Source organism: Thamnophis elegans, chromosome 12 (assembly GCF_009769535.1).
Source record: "Thamnophis elegans isolate rThaEle1 chromosome 12, rThaEle1.pri, whole genome shotgun sequence".
NCBI classification, from domain to species: Eukaryota; Metazoa; Chordata; class Lepidosauria; order Squamata; family Colubridae; genus Thamnophis; species Thamnophis elegans.
The window spans coordinates 35594376-35614447 of NC_045552.1; the positions used below are offsets into that span (position 1 = coordinate 35594376).

General features: G+C 47.2%; 1 protein-coding gene across 1 annotated transcript in view; it reads right to left on the bottom strand.

The window, feature by feature from the left end:
* Nucleotides 1-3865: 3865 nt before the first annotated feature.
* Nucleotides 3866-20072, bottom strand: part of ZDHHC15 (zinc finger DHHC-type palmitoyltransferase 15) — a 32054-nt gene continuing 15847 nt past the window's right edge. The window contains exons 8-12 of the mRNA XM_032228265.1: nt 19855-19987; nt 18830-18956; nt 13512-13624; nt 11464-11547; nt 3866-9296 (exon numbers count right to left, since the gene is read on the bottom strand). Of these exons, the coding sequence (XP_032084156.1) occupies nt 11504-11547; nt 13512-13624; nt 18830-18956; nt 19855-19987 (417 nt within the window). The 3' untranslated portion in view covers nt 3866-9296; nt 11464-11503. The remainder of the gene's footprint in view (nt 9297-11463; nt 11548-13511; nt 13625-18829; nt 18957-19854; nt 19988-20072) is intronic.

Sequence of the window (20072 nt, forward strand, 5' to 3'; positions counted from 1 at the left end):
AGAAACAAACATTACAATATTGGATGATCATAATTTAAATGCTATAGAAAAGTGTTTTTCAATCTTAGCCACTTTAAGGTAGGTGGATTTCAACTCCCAGAATTCTGGGGATTGAAGTCCCACCCAGTTTAAAGTGGGCAAGGTTGAAAAACACTGTTCTATAGAATACCATCAAATTCCTTAAGTAGCCATTTAAGGTCTTTAATTTCTTCCCAAATAAGAATATGCTTGCAAATTAGACCATTTGTTACTTTTTTTTTAACTAATTCAGAAGCAGGGAGGAAGAGTAGTAATTACTACCCTTACTTCCTGCTTCTGAATTTCATTTGGTCCTAAGAAATCACAAAAAAATGCTAAGTAGATTACTAAATACTAGTTACAATATTTCTAGACAGAACACTGCCACGAATTATTGGGTCTGTGTCGTCCGTTAACAAGCAGATTGTTGTGAGCCACCCAGAGTCGTTGGGAGGCAGGCAGCATAACCGTTTCATGACTTCTCATGATCTAAAATGAGAAAAAAATACTGTCTGCTCTTCAGAACGTTTGCTTCATTGTTTCGGGTTTTGGGTGTCTCCATATCCTGTGTCTTCATGTGAGTACATGAAAACGTGCAGAATGACATGCAGCCACTGGATAAGGACTGAAAGCGGCAATACTGGTTGGTACAAAGTATTCCAACAAACATACTTTTATCCTGATAAACTGAAAAGCTGCTTTAATTACAAAACAGCCTTTCCCAGTCTGAAAGCCAGCATGCGGGGGGGGGGGGGCATGAGGGAAGGACTCCCAGCCATCCCCGCAGTCCTTCTGGAGGGTACTAGACTCAAACTTGTGCTTCCATTTTTCTTGCATAATATCTTTAACTGGGCCAGGTAAAGGTTTTAGCAGCTCCATACAAGATGCTTCGTTAGTTTTACTCTTTTTCTCAATTTGTGCCAATCTACAGATAGTCTTGACTTACAACCACAATTGATCCCAAAATCTATGTTTGCTAAGTGAGAAATTTATTTTAGTTTTGCCCCATTTTATGACTTTCCTTCTACACAGGTTAAATGAATCCTTGCAGTTCTTACATTAGTAGCATGGTTGTTAAGTGAATCTGGCTTCCCCACAGACTTTGCTTATGAGAAAAATCACATGACTCTGGGACACGGTGACTGTCATAAATGGGAACCACTTGTCAAGCCTCTGAATGTAAACCATGTGACCATGGGGATGTTGCAACAGTCATAAATGGTCATAAGTAGCTTGTTTTCAAAGTTGTTGCAACTTTGAACAGTCACTAAATGAACTGTTGTAAGTTGAGGACTGCATTTGACAGTTAAGGATTCAGTGTACAGTATTTGTGAACCAGGAAAACGGGTTAATTTGGTAATGAAATGCATACAGATACAGCACTATTAATAGGGGAGACTGGATCTCTAATCCACCATGCAAAAAAATAATAATTCCTCCCATAATTTGTGGAAGCCCTTTCGCAACTCTGCTTTGCAGGGATAAGCACTAGGAGGCCTTGGATTCTGAGGAACTGTCGGGACAGAAGTCTTCCTAACCTGGTTTAACAATCCCACTTGCTTGCCACAAAGCGGTTGGTAAGATGTTTCGAAAGAGAAATTATTTTTGGTCACCTGATCATATCTAATTTTATTAAGCAGTCCTCCACCACCCCCAAATTATTTAAAACAACCATTGACTTACCTGAACGGTCCTTCTATGTGTGCTGCGAGGGGAATCCAAGCATGGGTTAACTTTGTCCATTAGCCTAGAGACTGAGTTATGCAAATTTTGACCACGCCTCCTCTGACTGGATGGGTCGGTTTTGTACGAAGTCAGACGGTTAACGATGTATAGCAATGTCAATGATGGCCGTAGCCAAACAAGTCTTAAGTCACGTCCAGAGTAAAGTCAAGTCAGTAGTCAGATAAGGAATAGTCATTGAGTCAGAGTCATAAGACAGCCCTGGCTAGCCGAAGCTGCGGGTGGGTTTGGATTCCTCTCGCAGCACACATAGAAGGACCGTTCAGATAAGTCAACGGTCGTTCTGTGTGCTGCTTGGGGAATCCAAGCATGGGACATCCAAAGCAATTAAGTGACAGGGCGGGAGCTAGGCTGGCCAGGGTCCACTGAAGAAAGGAGCACCCGTTGCAATACTCGCCGCCCAAAGGAGGCCTCAGCCGAGGCATACATGTCAACCTTGTAGTGTCTAATGAATGGTGATGGTGACGACCAGGTAGCCACTCTGCAAATCTCTTCCACTGAGGCTTGTGTGGCCCAGGCCGCCGTGGTGGCCGCACTCCTGGTAGAGTGAGGGGTGATGCTCCTGGGAACCGGTCGGGATTGGCTGTCATAAGCAAGAGCGATGCACGCCTTCAACCATCGGCCGATGGAATGGGAAGACACCTTCTGCCCCATGGATGATGGCTGAAAGGAGACAAAAAGTGCTTCCAACCGTCTGAAGGACGCAGTGAGCTTCACATAGCGTCGAAGAGTCCTGCACACATCCAGGTGGTGCCACTGGCGTTCCTGTGGATGGGAAGGGCGGGGGCAGAAATCCAGAAGGATGAGCTTCTGAGCCCTGTGGAATAACATGTTGATTTTTGGCAGAAAGGCCGGGTCCAAACGGAGGACGACTCTGTTGGGATGGAATATGCAGAGGTCCGCTCGAACTGACAGCGCTGCCAATTCGGACACCCTCCTGGCCGATGTAATAGCTACCAAAAAGACAGTCTTAAGAGTCAGCAACTGAAGGCTGATGGATGTAATAGGCTCGAATGGAGAGGCCATAAGAGCTCTGAGCACTAATGTCAAGTCCCAAGTAGGGTAACGATGCATGGTCTGAGGTCTGAGGTTAGCAGCTCCTTTCAAAAAGGATTTGACTCGTGAGTGTTGAGACAATGAATGACCCTGGCCGCCCCCAATTACTGTGGCTAAGGCCGCGACCTGCCTGCGAAGTGTGTTGGGTGCTAAACCCTTGTCAAGTCCCGTTTGTAAGAAGTCCAAGACTTGGGGCACCGAAGCCTTGAGAGGGTTGGCCCCGGTGTGGTGGCACCACCTGCAGAAGGCCTGCCAGGTGGCCTCGTATATATGAGTAGTAGATGGATGACGGGCCGCTTGAATAGCGTCAATGACCTTACTTGAGTAGTGTAGTCCGGTTAGAATAGCCCGCTCACGTGCCACACGGCTAACTGCAGCAAGTGAGGTTCGGGTGGATGAGAGCTCCCTGGCTGGATCTGGTCATCCAGAATCCTCCATGGACATGAGATCGACAGGTGTACGAGGTCTGCGTACCAGAGACGCCGGGACCACATCAGAGCCACCAACAGAACTTCCGCCTGCTCCATCAGGATCTTTTGAATGACCGACGGAAGGATCAGGAGAGGTGGGAACGCGTAAAGAAGGCTGGCCAGCCATGGGCTGTGTAGAGCATCCACCCTCTCCGCCCCGGGAGTCTGGTACCTGGTGTAAAATTGCGGTAGTTGTGCGTTGTGAGGTTGTGCAAACAGGTCCACCTCAGGTTGGCCGAACCAACGAGAGAGCTCCCGGAAGAGGTCAGGGTGGAGTTGCCACTCCGCTTGATCCATGGTGGCCCTGCTCAGCCAGTCCGCCTGTGTGTTGGAATCGCCCGAGATGTGCTCCGCCCGAATTGACAACAGTCTGTTCTCCGCCCAGTGATGTAGTTTCTCCGCCTCCAGCATCAGGGACCTAGAATGGGTGCCCCCTTGGCGGTTGACATGGGTCTTGGAGGGCACATTGTCGGTCAGGAACAGCACGTGGTGGTGTGACACTAGATCCTGGAACTCCAGGAGAGCTAGGCGGATGGCATGGAGCTCCAGCCAATTGATGCTGTTTCTCAGCTCTTGACTCAACCATCGGCCCTGTGCGACTCGGTCCAGGGCATGGGCCCCCCATCCGAATAGACTGGCATCCGTTGTAACTTGGATGCAGTCCAGTTCCTTGAATGGACACCCCTTGAGAAGTTTGGAGGATGTCCACCACCGGAGGGACCTGAAAGGCTTGGGCGGGAGCCAAACTTTGATCTGGGAATGGCTGGTATGTGCCCTCTGGAAGGGGAGCAGGAACCATGGAAGTGGTCGTGCATGGAACCTGGCCCAGGGAACAATGTTTATACAGGAAATCATTTTCCCAAGTAGTTGGGAAAGCATTGCCAGTGGTAAGAGTCTCTGAGATAGTACCTGATTCGCCAGGTGCTGGATGCTCTGTTGCCTCTCCAAAGATAGGGACACTTCACATGTAACGGAGTTGATGATGGTCCCCAGGTGGAGCAACGACGCGGTAGGCTGTAGATGACTCTTGGGAAGGTTCAGGACAAACCTGTGTCTCTTTAGTGAGTCCATTGTTACCTGTAGATCCGTAGAGCCTGGTTCCGGGATGGAGATAAAACCAAGATGTCGTCTAGGTAACAATTCACTCGTATTGGAACCAAGCGAAGCGACGCCACTACCACAGCCAGGAGCTTGGTAAATGTTCGAGGGGCCGATGACAGGCCGAAGGGTAAGGCCCGGTATTGAAAGTGCCGGCCAGCGAAATGAAAGCATAGAAACCTCCGATGTGCCGGATGGATGGGCACGTGGAGGTACGCCTCCTTGATGTCGACTGATGTCATCATGTTGCCCTGGCAGATGGATGCCAAGATGCTTTTGAGGGATTGCATCTTGAACTTTTGATACTTGATGTACAGATTGAGCCTTTTCAAATCTAGGATGGTCCGCCATTCCCCCGAGCCCTTGGTCACTAGGAATAAGATGGAGTAAAAACCTAGCCCCTCCTGACCCTTGGGCACCTGCTCTATGGCATTGATGGCGATAAGGTGTTGTATTTAGGTGTCCATGAGACGCCTTTTCACCGGGCACCTGCGTACAGGACACTTGATGAATCGTCTTGGGGGGATGGAGAGAAATTCTAGAGTGAGGCCCAGCCTCACAACCTGAAGGGCCCAGGTGTCGGACGTGGTCTCTGCCTACTGATGGGCGAAGACCAGGAGACGGCCGCCGATGGGTTCCTCCCCATGTGAGTCACTGGTACCTCCGAAAAGACCGGTTGCCAGCCCCACGAAATGGTCTTCTGGCCTGGGATTGTGCATGGTTCTTCTGGCAGCCCCTATCCCTGGCTCCCGTGCGATCCTGGCCGCGGTCCTGTGGCTGGGAGAAGGCCCTGTTATAGTGGGGAACATAAGGGGCGGTAGTGAAACCTGAATCTCCGGCCCGAAAGGACTGGCGCCTATTTTAAGGTTGTTGTCTCCTGTTGGTGTGCCCACTGGGGAGTAAGGGAGTAAACCTTACGTTTATCCCTGGTTTCAATGAGAATTGGATGCAGGACAGATCCGAATAACGCTCCACCCTTGAAGGGCATGGAAGCAAAGCGCCACTTAGATTTAACGTCAGCTTGCCAATAGCGAAGCCATAGCAAACGTCGGGACGCAACATTGGATACCACGGCCTGAGATGCAAATTTTGCTGCATTAAGAATGGCATCCACAGAAAATTCCAGGGCTGCCATCAACTTGGTAATATCCTGGTGAAGGTGCATTTCCTCAGGGGCAAGCCTACTCTGCAACTGCCTGAGCCAGACCAAGGAGGTCCTATTAAAGAAGGATGCTGCAGTAGCAGCACGTAAGGCTGCAGCATGATGGGTCTTACGAATGACTGACTCAGCCTTGCGGTCCTCTGCCTTCAAGCCTTCAGAAATCTCTGATGGAATTAAAGCTGGGGAAGCTCATGGCACGACAAAACCGCGCTCGTCAAAATAGCGGTGATAAAACCGCGTCGCTAAAGCCGCAACGTCGGCCGTTCCCGATGCAAGACGGTGCGGGGCAGCAAAACGACTCAGGGTGCGTGCGCGATCAGCAATAAAGGGGAAGCGGCAAACCAATCCCACGCTCAAAATAAGCAGCTGCAGTACAAGGACTCGAAAGCTCCTGTAAGTCTCATAGCCGTCGATCTCAGGCGAATGGCCAACGCCGAAGGTTTTGGCTGACAGCGAACTGTCGCCTTTGTCTTCCGTCATGCAATAATCAAAGAAACTGCCTCTACGATCTCAGAATCCAGTAAATTAGAGTAAATTTTGTCGATTAGTGTAGAGAAAATGGAAATACGTCTCTTTCGGCTGGACTGAGTTAAAAAACTGACCCATCCAGTCAGAGGAGGCATGGTCAACATTTGCATAGCTCAGTCTCTAGGCTAAAGGACAAAGTTAACCCATGCTTGGATTCCCCAAGCAGCACACAGGAGAAATATAATTCGCATGTATTCCACTTGTGCCTTTTCAAGCTCAACAGCTGCCCCGCTCCCAAGGAAGCTGGCAGAGAAGAGGCCTCACAGCTGGAGTGGACTCTGGGAGAGGCTGCTAGGAGAAGTCTGCAGGGCTACTGGAGTTTTTCCTGCAGGGCTTCCCTGCATAGAACAGATTGGGTGAGTTATAATAGCTGGAGAAAGGGTTGTTTTTTTGTTTTACTCCCAATGATTTAGCCTTAAGGACACCAAGTAGATTTTTATCCTTAAATTAGGCTGCTGAGGTTAGGGAAGCTTTGGAAATCATCAGGAATGATTTAAGTTCAAGGTGGCTAAAGAACCCACCTTCCCTGGCGGCTGTTTTTTGACACAGCTGTTAAGTAGACGAGTGCTTGAGCTGTTCCTTGCCTTGATAAAGGCTTATAATGGTGTTTCTCAACCTTGCTGACTTTTAAGATTTGTGGGCTTCCATTTCCAGAATACCCTAGCCAGCACACTCAGTAGGGAACTTCTGGGAGTTGAAATCCACCCACCTAAAAAAATCAGCAAGGTTGAGCAACACTGGGCTACAACTATAGCTGCTGCTAGTCAATTGTTTATTTGGGACTAATGCCAAGGCCCAGAAGTGCCAGGGTTTTCCCTCTGCCGTTGGTGTCCCTAATTCAAGAATGTCTAAAAACAGCTGGAAATTCGGGGCATGAAGAAGTGCCTGAAATTGGGAGGGCCGTTGACCAGGCCATTCCTTCAAGACCCCAAAAGACTCCTGCTGATCAGACCTGGTTTTGGAGATTTTCCAAGGCACACTTTACCCAGCTTGCTAGATTCCCAAATTCTGGACCCCACTTTTAGTAAGAGATGAACAAAGCCAGACAAGCTTTTCACCTCTTCTGAGTGGACCTGGGAGTGTTTAGAAGCAGCTGAGATGCTTTTCTCACGTAGTTCCATGAGGTTGGAGACACACCATTAAAACTAATTCCCCCCCAAATACATGTTCTAGTGTTTTAGTAGATTATATTTTTGACATGTGAGAGTGGAGATGCATTTGTTAATTTGTTAATTAAATGTTAGCGTTTAATTGCTCTGATCGATGTGAAGAAGAAAAGAGTCCTTTAAGAAAGGGAAACACATTGCAATTGATTGACAGCACCGTTATGAAGTTAAACTATCAGCGTTAAACGTGGACCCACGCAAATGTCTATTTTGCTTAAAATATATAGCATTCAAAGGACTAATATAATCAGCAGAAAAAAAATGTTTAAACTACTTCTATTGAAATTAGTAAAGCTTCAATATTTGCCCTAAGATTTGTGTCTGCTTCAGTTTCTCTGACTGGCACCTTTCTACACTGAGAAAAATTAACGCATTAAGGGTTTTTTTAATAGCCTAGACAATTCTGGAGGGCGAATCTTGGAAGGTCTAACCTAGAGAATCAACAAAGGGTACAGCTGCACAAAGGAGGCCCAGCCAGCTATGAAATTGGGTTACTTCTTAGCACGAGCATGTCCAAAAACCCCAAAGATGCACCACTAACAAAGCCACAGAGGTCCTGGCCAAAACTTTGAGGGCATCTTAGCCACTATAAACATGGTGGACTGCCTTTTCCAACTCCAGGATTTTTAAAAAGCCTTCTTAAAAAAAACTATGGCCCCTGTGGGATGGGGGTACTATGCCAGGCAGTACTGGAATGGGCTTATATTGAGAGAGCTCAACTATTGCTTTCTCTTTCATCTGCTTGTGTGGCTGCAGGGTGTGGGTGGGGAGGCCAAACAGAGCATAAGCAGAGAGATGCAGTTGCCTGGTTTGGTGATGCGATCTTGGCACTGGGGGAAGTTAGTTTAGCTCCAGCCCCTGAAGCTGCACCATCAGCCCATCCCCCCATCCTGTTGATTGTGCAAAAGGGTTGACGTCTACAACCTCCTTCCAATGACCTCCCATTATGGTGCTCGGCTGTTTTCTTCTCCAAAGTTCTAAAGAGGGAAGATAAGAACCTATTTCTGTATAGTCACTGAAAAGCATGAAAAAAAAATCTTTTGGAGGGTGGGAATTCCACTTGGATCAAAACCTCTTCTTGCAACACCAACATTTGAGATCAAGTCACCCAGCACTCAAGTTAAAGGGGCAGGGGGAAGGCCAGCCTTTTGGACTTCTCTATCCATGATTTTCTTTTAGTATTTGAAAACAAAGGAATGACAGAGAGACACCAATCTTATTCCTGATCAGATTATGCAAAGGGTTTAAAAGTCCATGAAGTGAGGCTGGCCTGGCTCCAAGCAAGGCTCCCCTTCGTGCAAAACCAGGGGCCGGGCTTTCCTTCCCTGGCAGGCTCTGTCTAAAGATGCCCATAGCCACATGAGCCTCCATGGACAGTCTGATACAGGGTCACTGTTGTGCAATTCAATTTAAAATGATTATTTTTCATAGCAGAAACTAGTTCCAGAGCGGAAGCTGTTCGGAATGAATTTCAGACAATTGTAGGCACCTACAACGAGGATTGTGCTTACATCAAAAAGGCGAACTCAAAAGAGCCGGATTTTTTTCTAGCAAAATCAGAGTTAATGATGAGGACATTTAGGGCCCAAGGGTGTTGGAGGTTTGCTAGGGCCACAGAAGCAGTGAGTATTCACCTCGTTCTCTAGCAGCAACACTTGGTTTGGCAGCCATGATTCCTGCTTTCAGTCGTCTGCTTAACCGTCCGTCTAAACCCTTTTACACAGCTCTTCTTCCTATTTGGCAAAACGAGACAACACGAAGTCCAGGCTGCTAGCAAAATGCCCCTTAAGGCACTTGGAAATGCTTTTGCACTAAGCAGTTTTCCCTTCTTCTGGGGAAGGCATACAAAAAGAGAAGGTCATGAATCACTTCAGATGCCATGTTTAAAAAAAAATCCGTAATGTGTAGCAAACCTTGGAAGTGTCACCAAGGACAGTCTGCTCAAGAAGCCTTTCGGAAAACGAGAATTAGCCTCCAATGTTGCTTTTCGTTTTCTGATCCAAGCGCTTTTTTTTCTTCTTTTTATGCCCCCGAAGTCTCCATCACCAGAGGAAGCTAATGAGACAGGGAGGAAGCGGGAAGTGAAGTGGGTTGCGGGAAAAGAAAGGAATAAGAAGGAGCCTAATCAAAAGAATTTCTGTTCTGCTCCTAAGGACCAAACTCCTTAGTGACATTAGGCAGCCCTGCATTTAATGTGCACGTTGAAATAAAAAGGAAACCGCAGCTGCAGACATGCTGATAATGATTGAGATCAGAGCGGGTATGAGGAGGGGGCAGAAGGCAGCATTTTCCAGGATGAAAACTATTCATCAGTAGCTGCTGATGAAAGGAAAGGGCCAATCGGTTTGGGTTGGACCTGGAATGCTGCTTTCCAAAGGAACGATTTCTCTCCACCCCCCTCCTCCTGTTTGCTGTAACTCTGAGTTTAAAAAGAAATGACACAACCCCAGGTTCCCTTCCTTTGCCCAGCTCTTTGACTGCCCCTTCCAAACCTAAGGAGCACAATACAGGTAGTCCTCAACTTACGACCACAACTGGGACCAGAATTTCCATTGCTAAGCAAGGCGATTGTTAAGTGGGTCCCGCCCGATTTACCAACCTTTTCTGCCATGATTATTCAGTGAATTGTGTGCTCATTAGGTGAGTCCCGCTTCCTGTAAGTAGATGCTGGTTGTCACCCAAATTTTGATCATAAAAATTCTTTCAAAGTAATGCAAATGACCAGCTATCTGCAAGGAGTATAAATCCTTCCATTCCCCACCATCCAGTCAGAGCTGAAGAAGCTTCTTCAATGAGAAGAGAAACATCTTCAAAGAAAAACCAGAAAGCCCAGTTGCCTCTTGAAAAAGCACCTTTGAGACAATCATGACCTGGATCACGGAGAATCCCCAGAAATACTGAGCTTCCGTTGTTTAGACTAATCAAGGAGATTTAGAAAAATGCTGCTCAGCTCTAAGGTTGGTTTTGTGTAAAGATATCTGTGGCATCAAGAGAGGTCCTGCTCAAGAGCAGACTCATCCGTCAGCAAAAGTGGCGCAGGGTGGCACCATCAGTTGACGGTGGGTTTCCTGCAGGCAAATGGCTTGTGCTGAAAGAGTTACCGGAAAAGCCTCCTGGGTCTTCTATATAACAATCATTTGTAAGCAGTTGGTCAACTTCTTCTGAAAGACAAAATCTGCCTCTTCTACTTGATAAACGTCTATCCAGCCATCTCCACAAGACCACAAGGCAGCATAAGAAAAGCTCACACTTTCCATTTTGGGTATGTGTGTGTCAGGTGGGCATGGCCGTGTAAGAACATCTGGGCCAAAGACACCCCTGGATGAATCAAATCTGAATCGGGGCCAACCCAGCCCTGATTCTAGGCAAGCTCCAAAAGATGAGACTTTGACCTACCTCCTTCCTTCCTTCCTCATTCCCTTCCCCTTTTCTTCCTACTAAGCTGGGGTGGCGCAGTGATTAGAATGCAGTATTGCAGGCTAACTCTTCCAACAGCCAGGAGTTTTATCCTGATGGGGCTCAAGTTTGATTCAGCCTTCCTTCCTTCTGAGGTGGGTAAAATGAGGACCCAGATTGTTGGGGTGCCAGAGGTTGACTCTGTAAACCACTTAGAGAGGGCTGTAAAAGCACTGTGAAGTGGTATATAAATCTAAGTGGTATTGCTATTCCTGAGAAGCAGGTGGTGTAGTCCAGCTGATTTGGAAGATGCTAGGCTGGGGGGAAGCTACTTCAAAGTGAGGTGTATAACAACTGGACAGCCACTTGTCTGGAATGGTGTAGGGTTTCTTGGTTGAGTAGGGGGTTGGACTAGAAGACCTCCAAGGTGTCTTCTAACTCTGTTATTCTAACTCTTGTGCAAGGAGATGGCATCTGGGGCCCTATTGGCTGCTTTTCCTTGCCAGGAGAGAGTTAATAGATTTGGGCAAACCGTATTTCTCACAGGAGAATCATAGGAATTTGCAACTCCTGTGCTGGGGGAATATTCTACCACAGCCAAGATTGTAGAACACAGAATAACATTGTTGGAAGGGACCCTGAAGGTCTTCTAGTCCAACTCTAGACCATTCCAAATAAATGGTTTTTTTCTTGAAAACCTCGAGCGAAGGAACACTCATGACCTCTGGAGGCAAGACATCCAGATCGATATCTTATGGGGAGAAACAATTAACTGAAAAAGGAGTTCTAAGCTTTTTTTTCCTAATCTAAAGAAAAAATCACTTACCAGAGCTCATGAGTTGCACAACCTCAGCTCTTCAAAGCTGCTATGTCTCCATTTCAATGGAAAGGGAAGTCCCTTGCTGGTAATCTGGACAAACAAGCAACACAAGTCCACTCAGTAAGACAGAGATTGCTCTTCCTTCAGAGTTGTGTTCCCAGTAGTTGTGGAGCCCAATTTTTCTAGGCTGGAGTGGGGTGGGGGTCTATTTGGCTTGGAATGGTCTGCTGGAGACCCCCCCCCCCTCTACCAAGTCATAGGAAGACTGCATGTCATTTGCATGCAACTAGAATTTGGTACACTTACTGTCATTGCTTCCCAATTCTGTGTTTAATAACGGTTCCCTTTTAAACCATTCAAAAGCACAAAAATTGTTTGGAAGGTTTACGACTTCCAGAGTCTGCATTTGTATACATCTCTGGGTAAGGATGGGCACGTACACACTTATCCTGCCTTTCTTAAGCTTTGCCAAAGATGCACTTGAGATCTATAGCTTGCTCCCCTTTCAGCCAGGCTTCTGTGCTGGGCCATTAACACCCCACCCCACCCCACTCCCCCACCCCAAGCAGGAAAACAAGCTGTTCCCCAATCCTGCAATCAATCTGATCTTGATGGCAGCCTCTCCAGTCCCCTGTTGAATAGGGCTTGATTGGTAAATAGAGTGGCCTTCAGTTGGATGGGGAGAACAGGAGTAACTTTTTAAAATAACTGATTGCAGCCCTCTTCATCTCACAAAACTCTATTTTGTAAGCAAAATGTAAAAGGAAGAAGGGACCCTGCACTGGGACCACTGGGGACGCATGCAGAAGCCTTGGCAAGAAGAACAGCATGGGGAAACCCACCCATTGGGAGGGGGAGGGGGGACTATTGCGGTTTGCAAAGTATGTGCCATGTATGTATGTATGTCCACAGAAGACTCAACTTGTATCTATATCAAATGAAAACTAAATGAATAACTGCAGGAAGTCAACTCAAGGCTCGATTGCTGCAAAGTGCCCTACGTGGGGCTACCCTTGAAAACTACTTGAAATGGAAATGGTCAAGAATGCAATGAGAAGGGCATTCTCCAGTTGTTCCCTCAATCTGCTTCAAGGATGAGGAAGGGGCTGTAAGGTGGGCACCCTGTTTCTGATGCATAAGGACAACTGGCATAAGGACTCTTCCTCCCCTTCCACCCCACCCCACACCCCCAATCACGTTTGGATGTCTGATGCCCATTTTTTCTCTCTCTTTTTTTTCAATGTACAGAGCAGTGTTTGTCAACCTTAGCAACTTTAAGACGTGTGAGTGTCAGAACTGCCATCTTCCAACTGTGCTTCACGTTTGCTAGCTGCCAGTCTGCCCAGAACTATGGGGGGAGGCAGCTGGATGGGAAGTGGGGAAAGCTAACGATTCACTGTACCAAAAGATACAACCTCAAGGTCAGAGAGCTGGGAAAGGCATGTACCTCCGCGCTGCCTATTCTACAGTTGAAGAGACCTTTCCCAAAACATCTTATCTATGATTGGACAAGGAGGGATTAACAATGGGAAGGGACAAACAGGGAAAAGTTAACTGGGAAAGTTTGGCAGGCAAACCTCAGTTCTGGCTTTGCTGTATTATGATCCACTTGGCCTTTAGTGAACCTTTCACACCAAATGGAGTTGAGGGTCATTCTTGCTTAAGGGACCAAGTTGGGGCAGGACTGACAGTGTGGATTTCAATTCCCAGAATTCCACAGCTAGCAGGAACAGTGGAATGGAGAAATGTTGACTTAATGGACCCAAAGGAGGAATATCCTCTATTTTTGATAGCTAAATCAGAAAGGACAACATCTGCAGCAACATTACACAAACAACATATAAAGATGTAAACAGAGAATTCCACCCATTGCCTCCAAAGTCTGCCGCCTTGAGGTCCACACAATGGCGTTTTGCAGTATTTGCATCCGTTTGTTCAATTCTCCACTTTGTCCCAGAGCTCCTTCCCCATGACAGCCACCCCCCCTTCTCTCTGCACCAACGGCTCATCCTACATCCCACGCAGCACCCCCTCAAAGGCTAGTGTGCCCTTACTGTGTTGGCTGCCATCTTCCATCCCGTCTTCCTCCCATTGCTCCTCGTTTGCCAGCAGGGGGTTCCGGGCTTCGCTCTGGGCTCGGATGGGGAAAGAGTGTCCGTCCCCCTGGCTGTGGAGAGAAAGGCAGCAGGAAGGTGAGGGAGGGGCCCCCAGAGAGAAGGAAAAGCCAACCGGCAAAGGGCAGATCTGGGTCTTGTTGGCATCAGGCACCGTGAAGGAGTTAAGACTCTTCCAATGCTCACCAACCTCCCTTCAGAGGCTCCCAACCTGTAACCCAGTTAGATGAGGTGCTCTTCTGCAGAGAAGTACATGGCGTCCTTGACTTGTGACCACAATTGAGCCCAAAATTTATGTTGTTAAATTAGACATTTGTTAAGTGACTTTTTCCCCATTTTACCACCTTTCTGGCCACAGCTGTTAAGTGAATTATTGCAGCCGTTAAGCTAGTAATGCAGCTGTTATGTGAATCAGGCTTCCCCATTGAATTTGCTGATCAAAAGGTTGCAAAAAGGGATCACGTGACCCCCAGGACACTGCAACCGTCATGAAGTATGAACCAGCCAAGGTTGGACTCTGATCACATGATCTTGGGGATGCTGCAATCATCCTAAGAGTGGGAAAGGACCACGTCACTTTTTTCAGGCCATTGTGACTCTGAACTGTAAGTGAAGAAAGTGTTGTAAGTCAAGGACTATCTATGTGACAGTCAAGGTCTTCCTACTGCAGCCCTGGACCTCCCTTGCACTTGCTTCCTTGCGTCCGGCACGTCCCTCCAAATGGACAATAACCAGCTGGCCCCTGACTTGTGAACACAATGTAGCCTGGAATTTTAGTCATTGTTGCTGTTGTAAGTCAAGGCATCACATGAGATCCAATTTTACAACCTTTCTTATGATGTTTGTAAAGTGAATCACTGCGACCATTAAGTGAATCATATGGTCATTACGCAAATCTACCTGGGTGTGCAGATAACTAATAATCTGCAGTGGTCTCTCCATATGTCATCCTTATTGAAGCGTGCAAAGCAGTGTCTGCGTTTCCTGCATCGGATGAAGAGAGCACATCTTTCTCCTGTCCTGGCTACTTTTTACAGAGGCCCCATTGAGAGCATTTTAACAAACTGTATCACTGTTTGGTTTGGTGGCAGCAGTGCCTCAGATGGAAAGTCCCTTACAGAGAGTGGTGAGGACAGCGGAGAAGATTATAGGAAGCTCACTTCCCATTATTCAGGATGCTCCTTATAAGCACTATGTGCCTAGAGCTCAAAGCATTGTTAGAGACCTCACACTCCCACTTTACGGTCTGTTTGTGTTGCTCCACTTTGGGACGAGGTTTCAAAGTATTTCTAGACTACCAGATTCTGCAACAGCTTTGTTTCTTATGCCACCCGTCTGGTAAACTCCCAAGATTTGTGTTTCTCACCATGTAAATGTAGATATCCGCATTAGACAGTATTGTTTCTCTCTGTCATATATGTGGGCATGTGCATAATTTTGTATTTATTCATTTAGTCATGTTTATGTAGTGTATATTGGAGGGGGTGACCCTTTGAGAGCTCTATGCAATGAAATTTTATTTTAATGTATGCCAAGTAGTGTACCTGCAAAGTGACAATGAAGTTATTCTGAGTCTAAATACAGCATATCCAATTGGTGTGTTTTGTAGTTTTCTGCCAGAAAGCAGCAAAAAAGTTGCACATCATGGCCCTATGGCCATGGGACATTGCAACCAGTCATAAATGGGAGCTGGTTGCCAAGCGCCCAAAATGTGATCACATATCCACATTGGGAGGGGGCAGCAGGCATAACTTTGAGGATGGATTGTAAGTATCTTTTTTGAAGTCCATTGTAACTTTGAAGGGTCATTAAGCATCTATTCATTAAGCAAGGACTAGCTGCAGTATTTGCCTGACATAAACTGGCTCCAAACCCAGTTTATGACCCATAAACTGATCCCAGAGTGGAATGCCTCAGCACCTAAGTAGGAACTGCAGGGGAAGGGCTGTTGCCAAAGATGCATTCTCTAATGCCTCCAGAAGGGTCATTGTCTTTAAACCAGGAAAAAAAAACCTCAAAAAATTCCTCTCCTCTAACAAAGAAACAGTGAAACATCTGCTGGTTTTCCACCATGAATGGGACAGAATCTTTACAGAAACAGAGGATTAATCCAAGGAGTCACATCAGGAACAGGGTTACCATATTTTTGGAGTATAAGACGCACCTTTTTTTCCTCAAAAAAGAGGCTGAAAATCTGAGTGCGTCTTATACATCGAATACAGCATTTTTTGCCTCCTGACGTCCCGCCCTCTTCACCAAAATGGCTGTGCATAGCCTTATGGAGGCTTCCAGAGAGCTCCTGGGGGCTGGGGAGGGAAGAAATGAGCAAAAAAGGGGACATTTTGCCCCCTAGCCCCCAGTAGCACTTTATAAGCCTCCATAAGGCTATGCATGCAGGGTTTTTTGACAAAAAATAGGCCATTTTTTGCTTGTTTTGCCCCGCCCCCCCGGAGCACTCCGCAAGCCCCCCCAAGACTATTCATGCTTTAAAAAAAAAAAAAGAACAGGCCCATTTTTGCAAAAAACGGGCCGTTTTTGGGAGGTTTGCAGAATGCAAAAACATTTTCTTTCCTTTTGGAAAGCTCTTTAACTGATTGATGAGAATTACATTGATCAAGTGCTGTGCCAGCAGAAACAAAGTCTTAGGTTCTGCAGATTGTCAGTGATTTCCTTCTCCAGCACATAGCTAAATACACCTGGAAACATCTATCTACCGACTCTCTCTTTCCCTACCTATCTACTGCATTTCTCTCTCTCTATTTCTCTCTCTCTATCCCTTTACCAACCTACCTATCCTCTCTCTCTCCCTACCTATCTACTGTATTTCTCTCTCTCTATTTCTCTCTATCCCTTTATCTACCTACCTACCTAAACTACTCTCTCTCCCTCCCTCCCTATCTAATGCATTTCTCTCTCTATTTCTCTCTATCCCTCTACCTACCAACCTACCTACTCTCTCTCCCCCTACCTATCTACTGTATGTATATGTGTGTGTGTGTGTGTGTGTGTGTGTGTGTGTGTGTGTATGTATGTATTTCTCTCTATCCCTCTACCTACTTACCTACACACTCTCTCCCTCCTTCTCTACTGTATTTCTCTATCTCTCTATCTCTATTTCTCTCCCCCTCTCTATCCCTTTATCTACCTAATTACTGTCTCTCTCTCTCCCTACCTACCTACTGTATTTATCTCTGTTTCTCTCCCTCTATCCCTCTATCTACCTACCTACTTTTTTTAAAATTTACCTTTTCAAAACCTTGGTGTGTCTTATACTCAGGTGCGTCTTATACTCCAAAAAATATGGTAATTGACTGAACTGCTGGCTGAAAGAGATTTACATGCTTCGACTGGGTTCAGTTTGCAGGTCAGTGAAAAGGAGGGGGAGGAGCTGCTTTTTGTGGTGGATCTGAGAGCACACAGGGCAGAGAAAAGACAACAGCAATGGAGAGCCACCAGATTACTCGGGAGGAGGCCCCGTTCATCTTGAAGGGCTGCACTGGAAAGCTATTTATTATAGCAGGCAGAGGGAGGTGTTGCTGGGAACAACCTGTTTGGTTTATGGCTGTGCATTTGTTTGTGCTTCCTGCTTGACTTTGTACCTTTGAGACTCTGGACTTCTCTTGCCCAGTGAGCTCTCGTGGATGTACTTTCAGTTTTGCCTGGTGGATTTAAGTTTGTTTAGTGGACTTGTTAGAGCAGTTCTCTCTTGTTTTATGGACTATTTACCTTGTGACTAATCTGGGCCTGCTAGTGGCTTGGCTTTATTTGGGACAATTCTGAAGCCAGATGAAGGGAACTGCTGGGGAACATCAATAAAAGTCTTTATAAACCACCCTGATGTGTATGTGTATGTGTGGGGTATGTGTGTGTGTGTGTGTGTGTGTGTGTCTGTGTGTAAGCACAGTTGCTAAGGTCCACGCCTGATGAAAGGATGCTAAGGAGAAGCCATTCTGGCAGGTGGGCACCTATAGAATTTTGAAAGTATGTCATGGGTACATTCACAAAATGGCCATGAAGGGGCTCTTTAGCAGAAGGTAAAGCTGGAAGTTTGCATGGGGTGCTTCTTTCACACCAGCAGACACTGAATAGGGTTACTTTGGCCCTTTGTCTAGCCAGGTGGGCAAAGGTAAAGGTTTCCCCTGTCCAGTCATGTCCAACTCTAGGGGGGATGCTCATCTCCACCTCCTAGTCAGCATTGTCCAAGGAGATTTCTGTGGCCCACATAACACTTGTCCTGTTGTGGCCTGCCAGTGGCCAGGGGAGCTGGCAGCAGATTCGGACAATGAGGAGGTTGAGGAGGAACCTGGGCCAGTCCTGGAGTCTGGGGAAGGCTCCGATGAAGGCTCTGTATCGGAGGCAGAGAGTGGGCCAGAGCTGTATACCAGTTATCAGCTGTCTTCAGAGTCAGACATCAGTGCGGCAGAAGAACAGCTGGAGCCTCTTCCCAGTGTGCGCATGTGCAGAGTTGCCAGATAAAGGGAACTACTAAAGAACAGGGGGCGATTTGGGAGTAAAGCCACAGGGGGACGATGAATGGCCCCTCCCAGAGGAAGTAAAAGAGGAATGAAAAGGGAGTGGAGTTTGTAGGAGACAATTAATTCGCTTAATTGGTCTGTGACTCCGAGACTCCTTGCCAAGTTCTGCAGATATGGGCCTGACAGCTCTCCAAGCCAGAGAAGGTCTTTGACTGTAAATCCTCCATTGAAAGACTTTGATGGATGTGAATGAGTAGAGTTCACAGTCAATTAGTAAAAGGTTTTTTTTTGTCAGGACAAGGAGTTTGTTTCAGGCTCTTGGGAAGCCTCAGTCAGAACAGTTACCTTTCCAACAAAATGGTACCTATTCATCTACTCGCATTTGCATGCTACCCAACTGCTAGGTGGGCTGGCGTTGAGTCGAAGACGGGAGCACACCCTGTCATGCAGCACTCGGATCTTGAACACAGGCTGCCAGCTTTCCGGCTGACAAGCTCAGCGTCTTTAACCACTATGCCATCCCATCCCCTGGCAGAAGGGCATCCTGGGGAACCAGCCATGCCAGCAGATTTCTTTTCACAAAGAAGCAGACCAGCTTCTTCCTGACTCTTTTTAAATGAAAAGAAGATATGCAGAGCACCCAGACAGGTTCCTGTTGCCCCATGGCTCCGGGGGTCCTATCCCCACCTACACCCCCACAAACTTCCCTTTGGGGGGGGAGGGAGATGAAAGAAGGGGAACTCAAATCCTGTCTCCATGGCTGGTGGGTTGCTTTTTACTTACCTGGACTTCACCGGGAATAACCAGAGTCTCTTCTCTTCCCCAAACACCTGCTGAAGGTTTCTGAGAAAGCCGAGGTTGAAGCCATTTTTATCAGGGCCGCCGGAAAACACGGGAGCTGAGAAAGCCTCTGCAGCAAAATAGAAGGCTGTCTCAGGCGCTGGAAAGTGGGCCCTGATAAGGGAGGGTTTTTCGGGGCTGTGCCTGCTAGAAATCAGCTGACACCTCAAACCATCCTGCGGGTTCATCACAGGGGAGGCTAGCAAGCAAAACGGAATCTCAGCCAGCATTTTCACAATCTCCTGTTTTAGAGGTCGAACAGCTTTCCTGCTGAAGGTAAGGAGGATCATAAAGCACAGAATAACAGAGTTGGGAGGGACCTTGGAGGTCTTCTACTCCACCCTCTGCTTGAGCAGGAGACCCTATAGCCGTGATAGCGAACCTATGGCACGCGGAGCCATATCTGCTGGCACGCCAACCATCATCTCCAGCTGCCCAGCCGGGGGGGGGGGGAGGATGCCGTTTTCACCCTCCTCAGGCTTCAGGAAAGCCTCTGGAGTCTGGGGAGGCTGAAATCTCCCCCCCCCCCATGTGCAGGTTGGCAGGGGCACATTGACTTGTGAGTGTGGGCACACACACACACACACTCAATAGTGCACACACGCACACACAAAATTTTGGCTTAACTTTACAAAAAGGCGACTGCCCTGTAGCATTTCAGACAAATAGTTGTCCAGTCTCTTTGAAAGCCTGCAGTGATGGGGCACCCACAGCTTGGAGGGTTTCATGACCTTGGATTCTTGGCTGGGCTAAAAGACCCCCCGAATCCCTTCCGACCCAATGATTCTAGGAATAACCAACAAATATAAAGCAAAAAACATGTGCATAAGGATTCTAGGATTCCAGAATTGGGAACGGGAGCCCTTCTTGGATTCTGGAATGCGTCTCCATCGGTTTGGTTGCCACAAATGGGCCGGTACAAACCTGCCTTGTCCATAACTTTCTTCTCGAAGGTTTGAACACCTTACCTAGAGTCGATCTGTTCTGACTGACGAGCCAGCAGTGGTAGCCAAAGAGGAACAACAGGCTGACCCAAAACATGACTGCCACAAAAAGAAGAAAGAGGACGTGGAACCTGGAATGACCACTGGTCGGCTCCATCTGCAAAGGAAAGCGAGAGAAAGTAAAAGGAGAGACCCAGAGAGGGTCAAAAGAGCAGGTGGCAGAGGTGACATTCAGCAGGTTC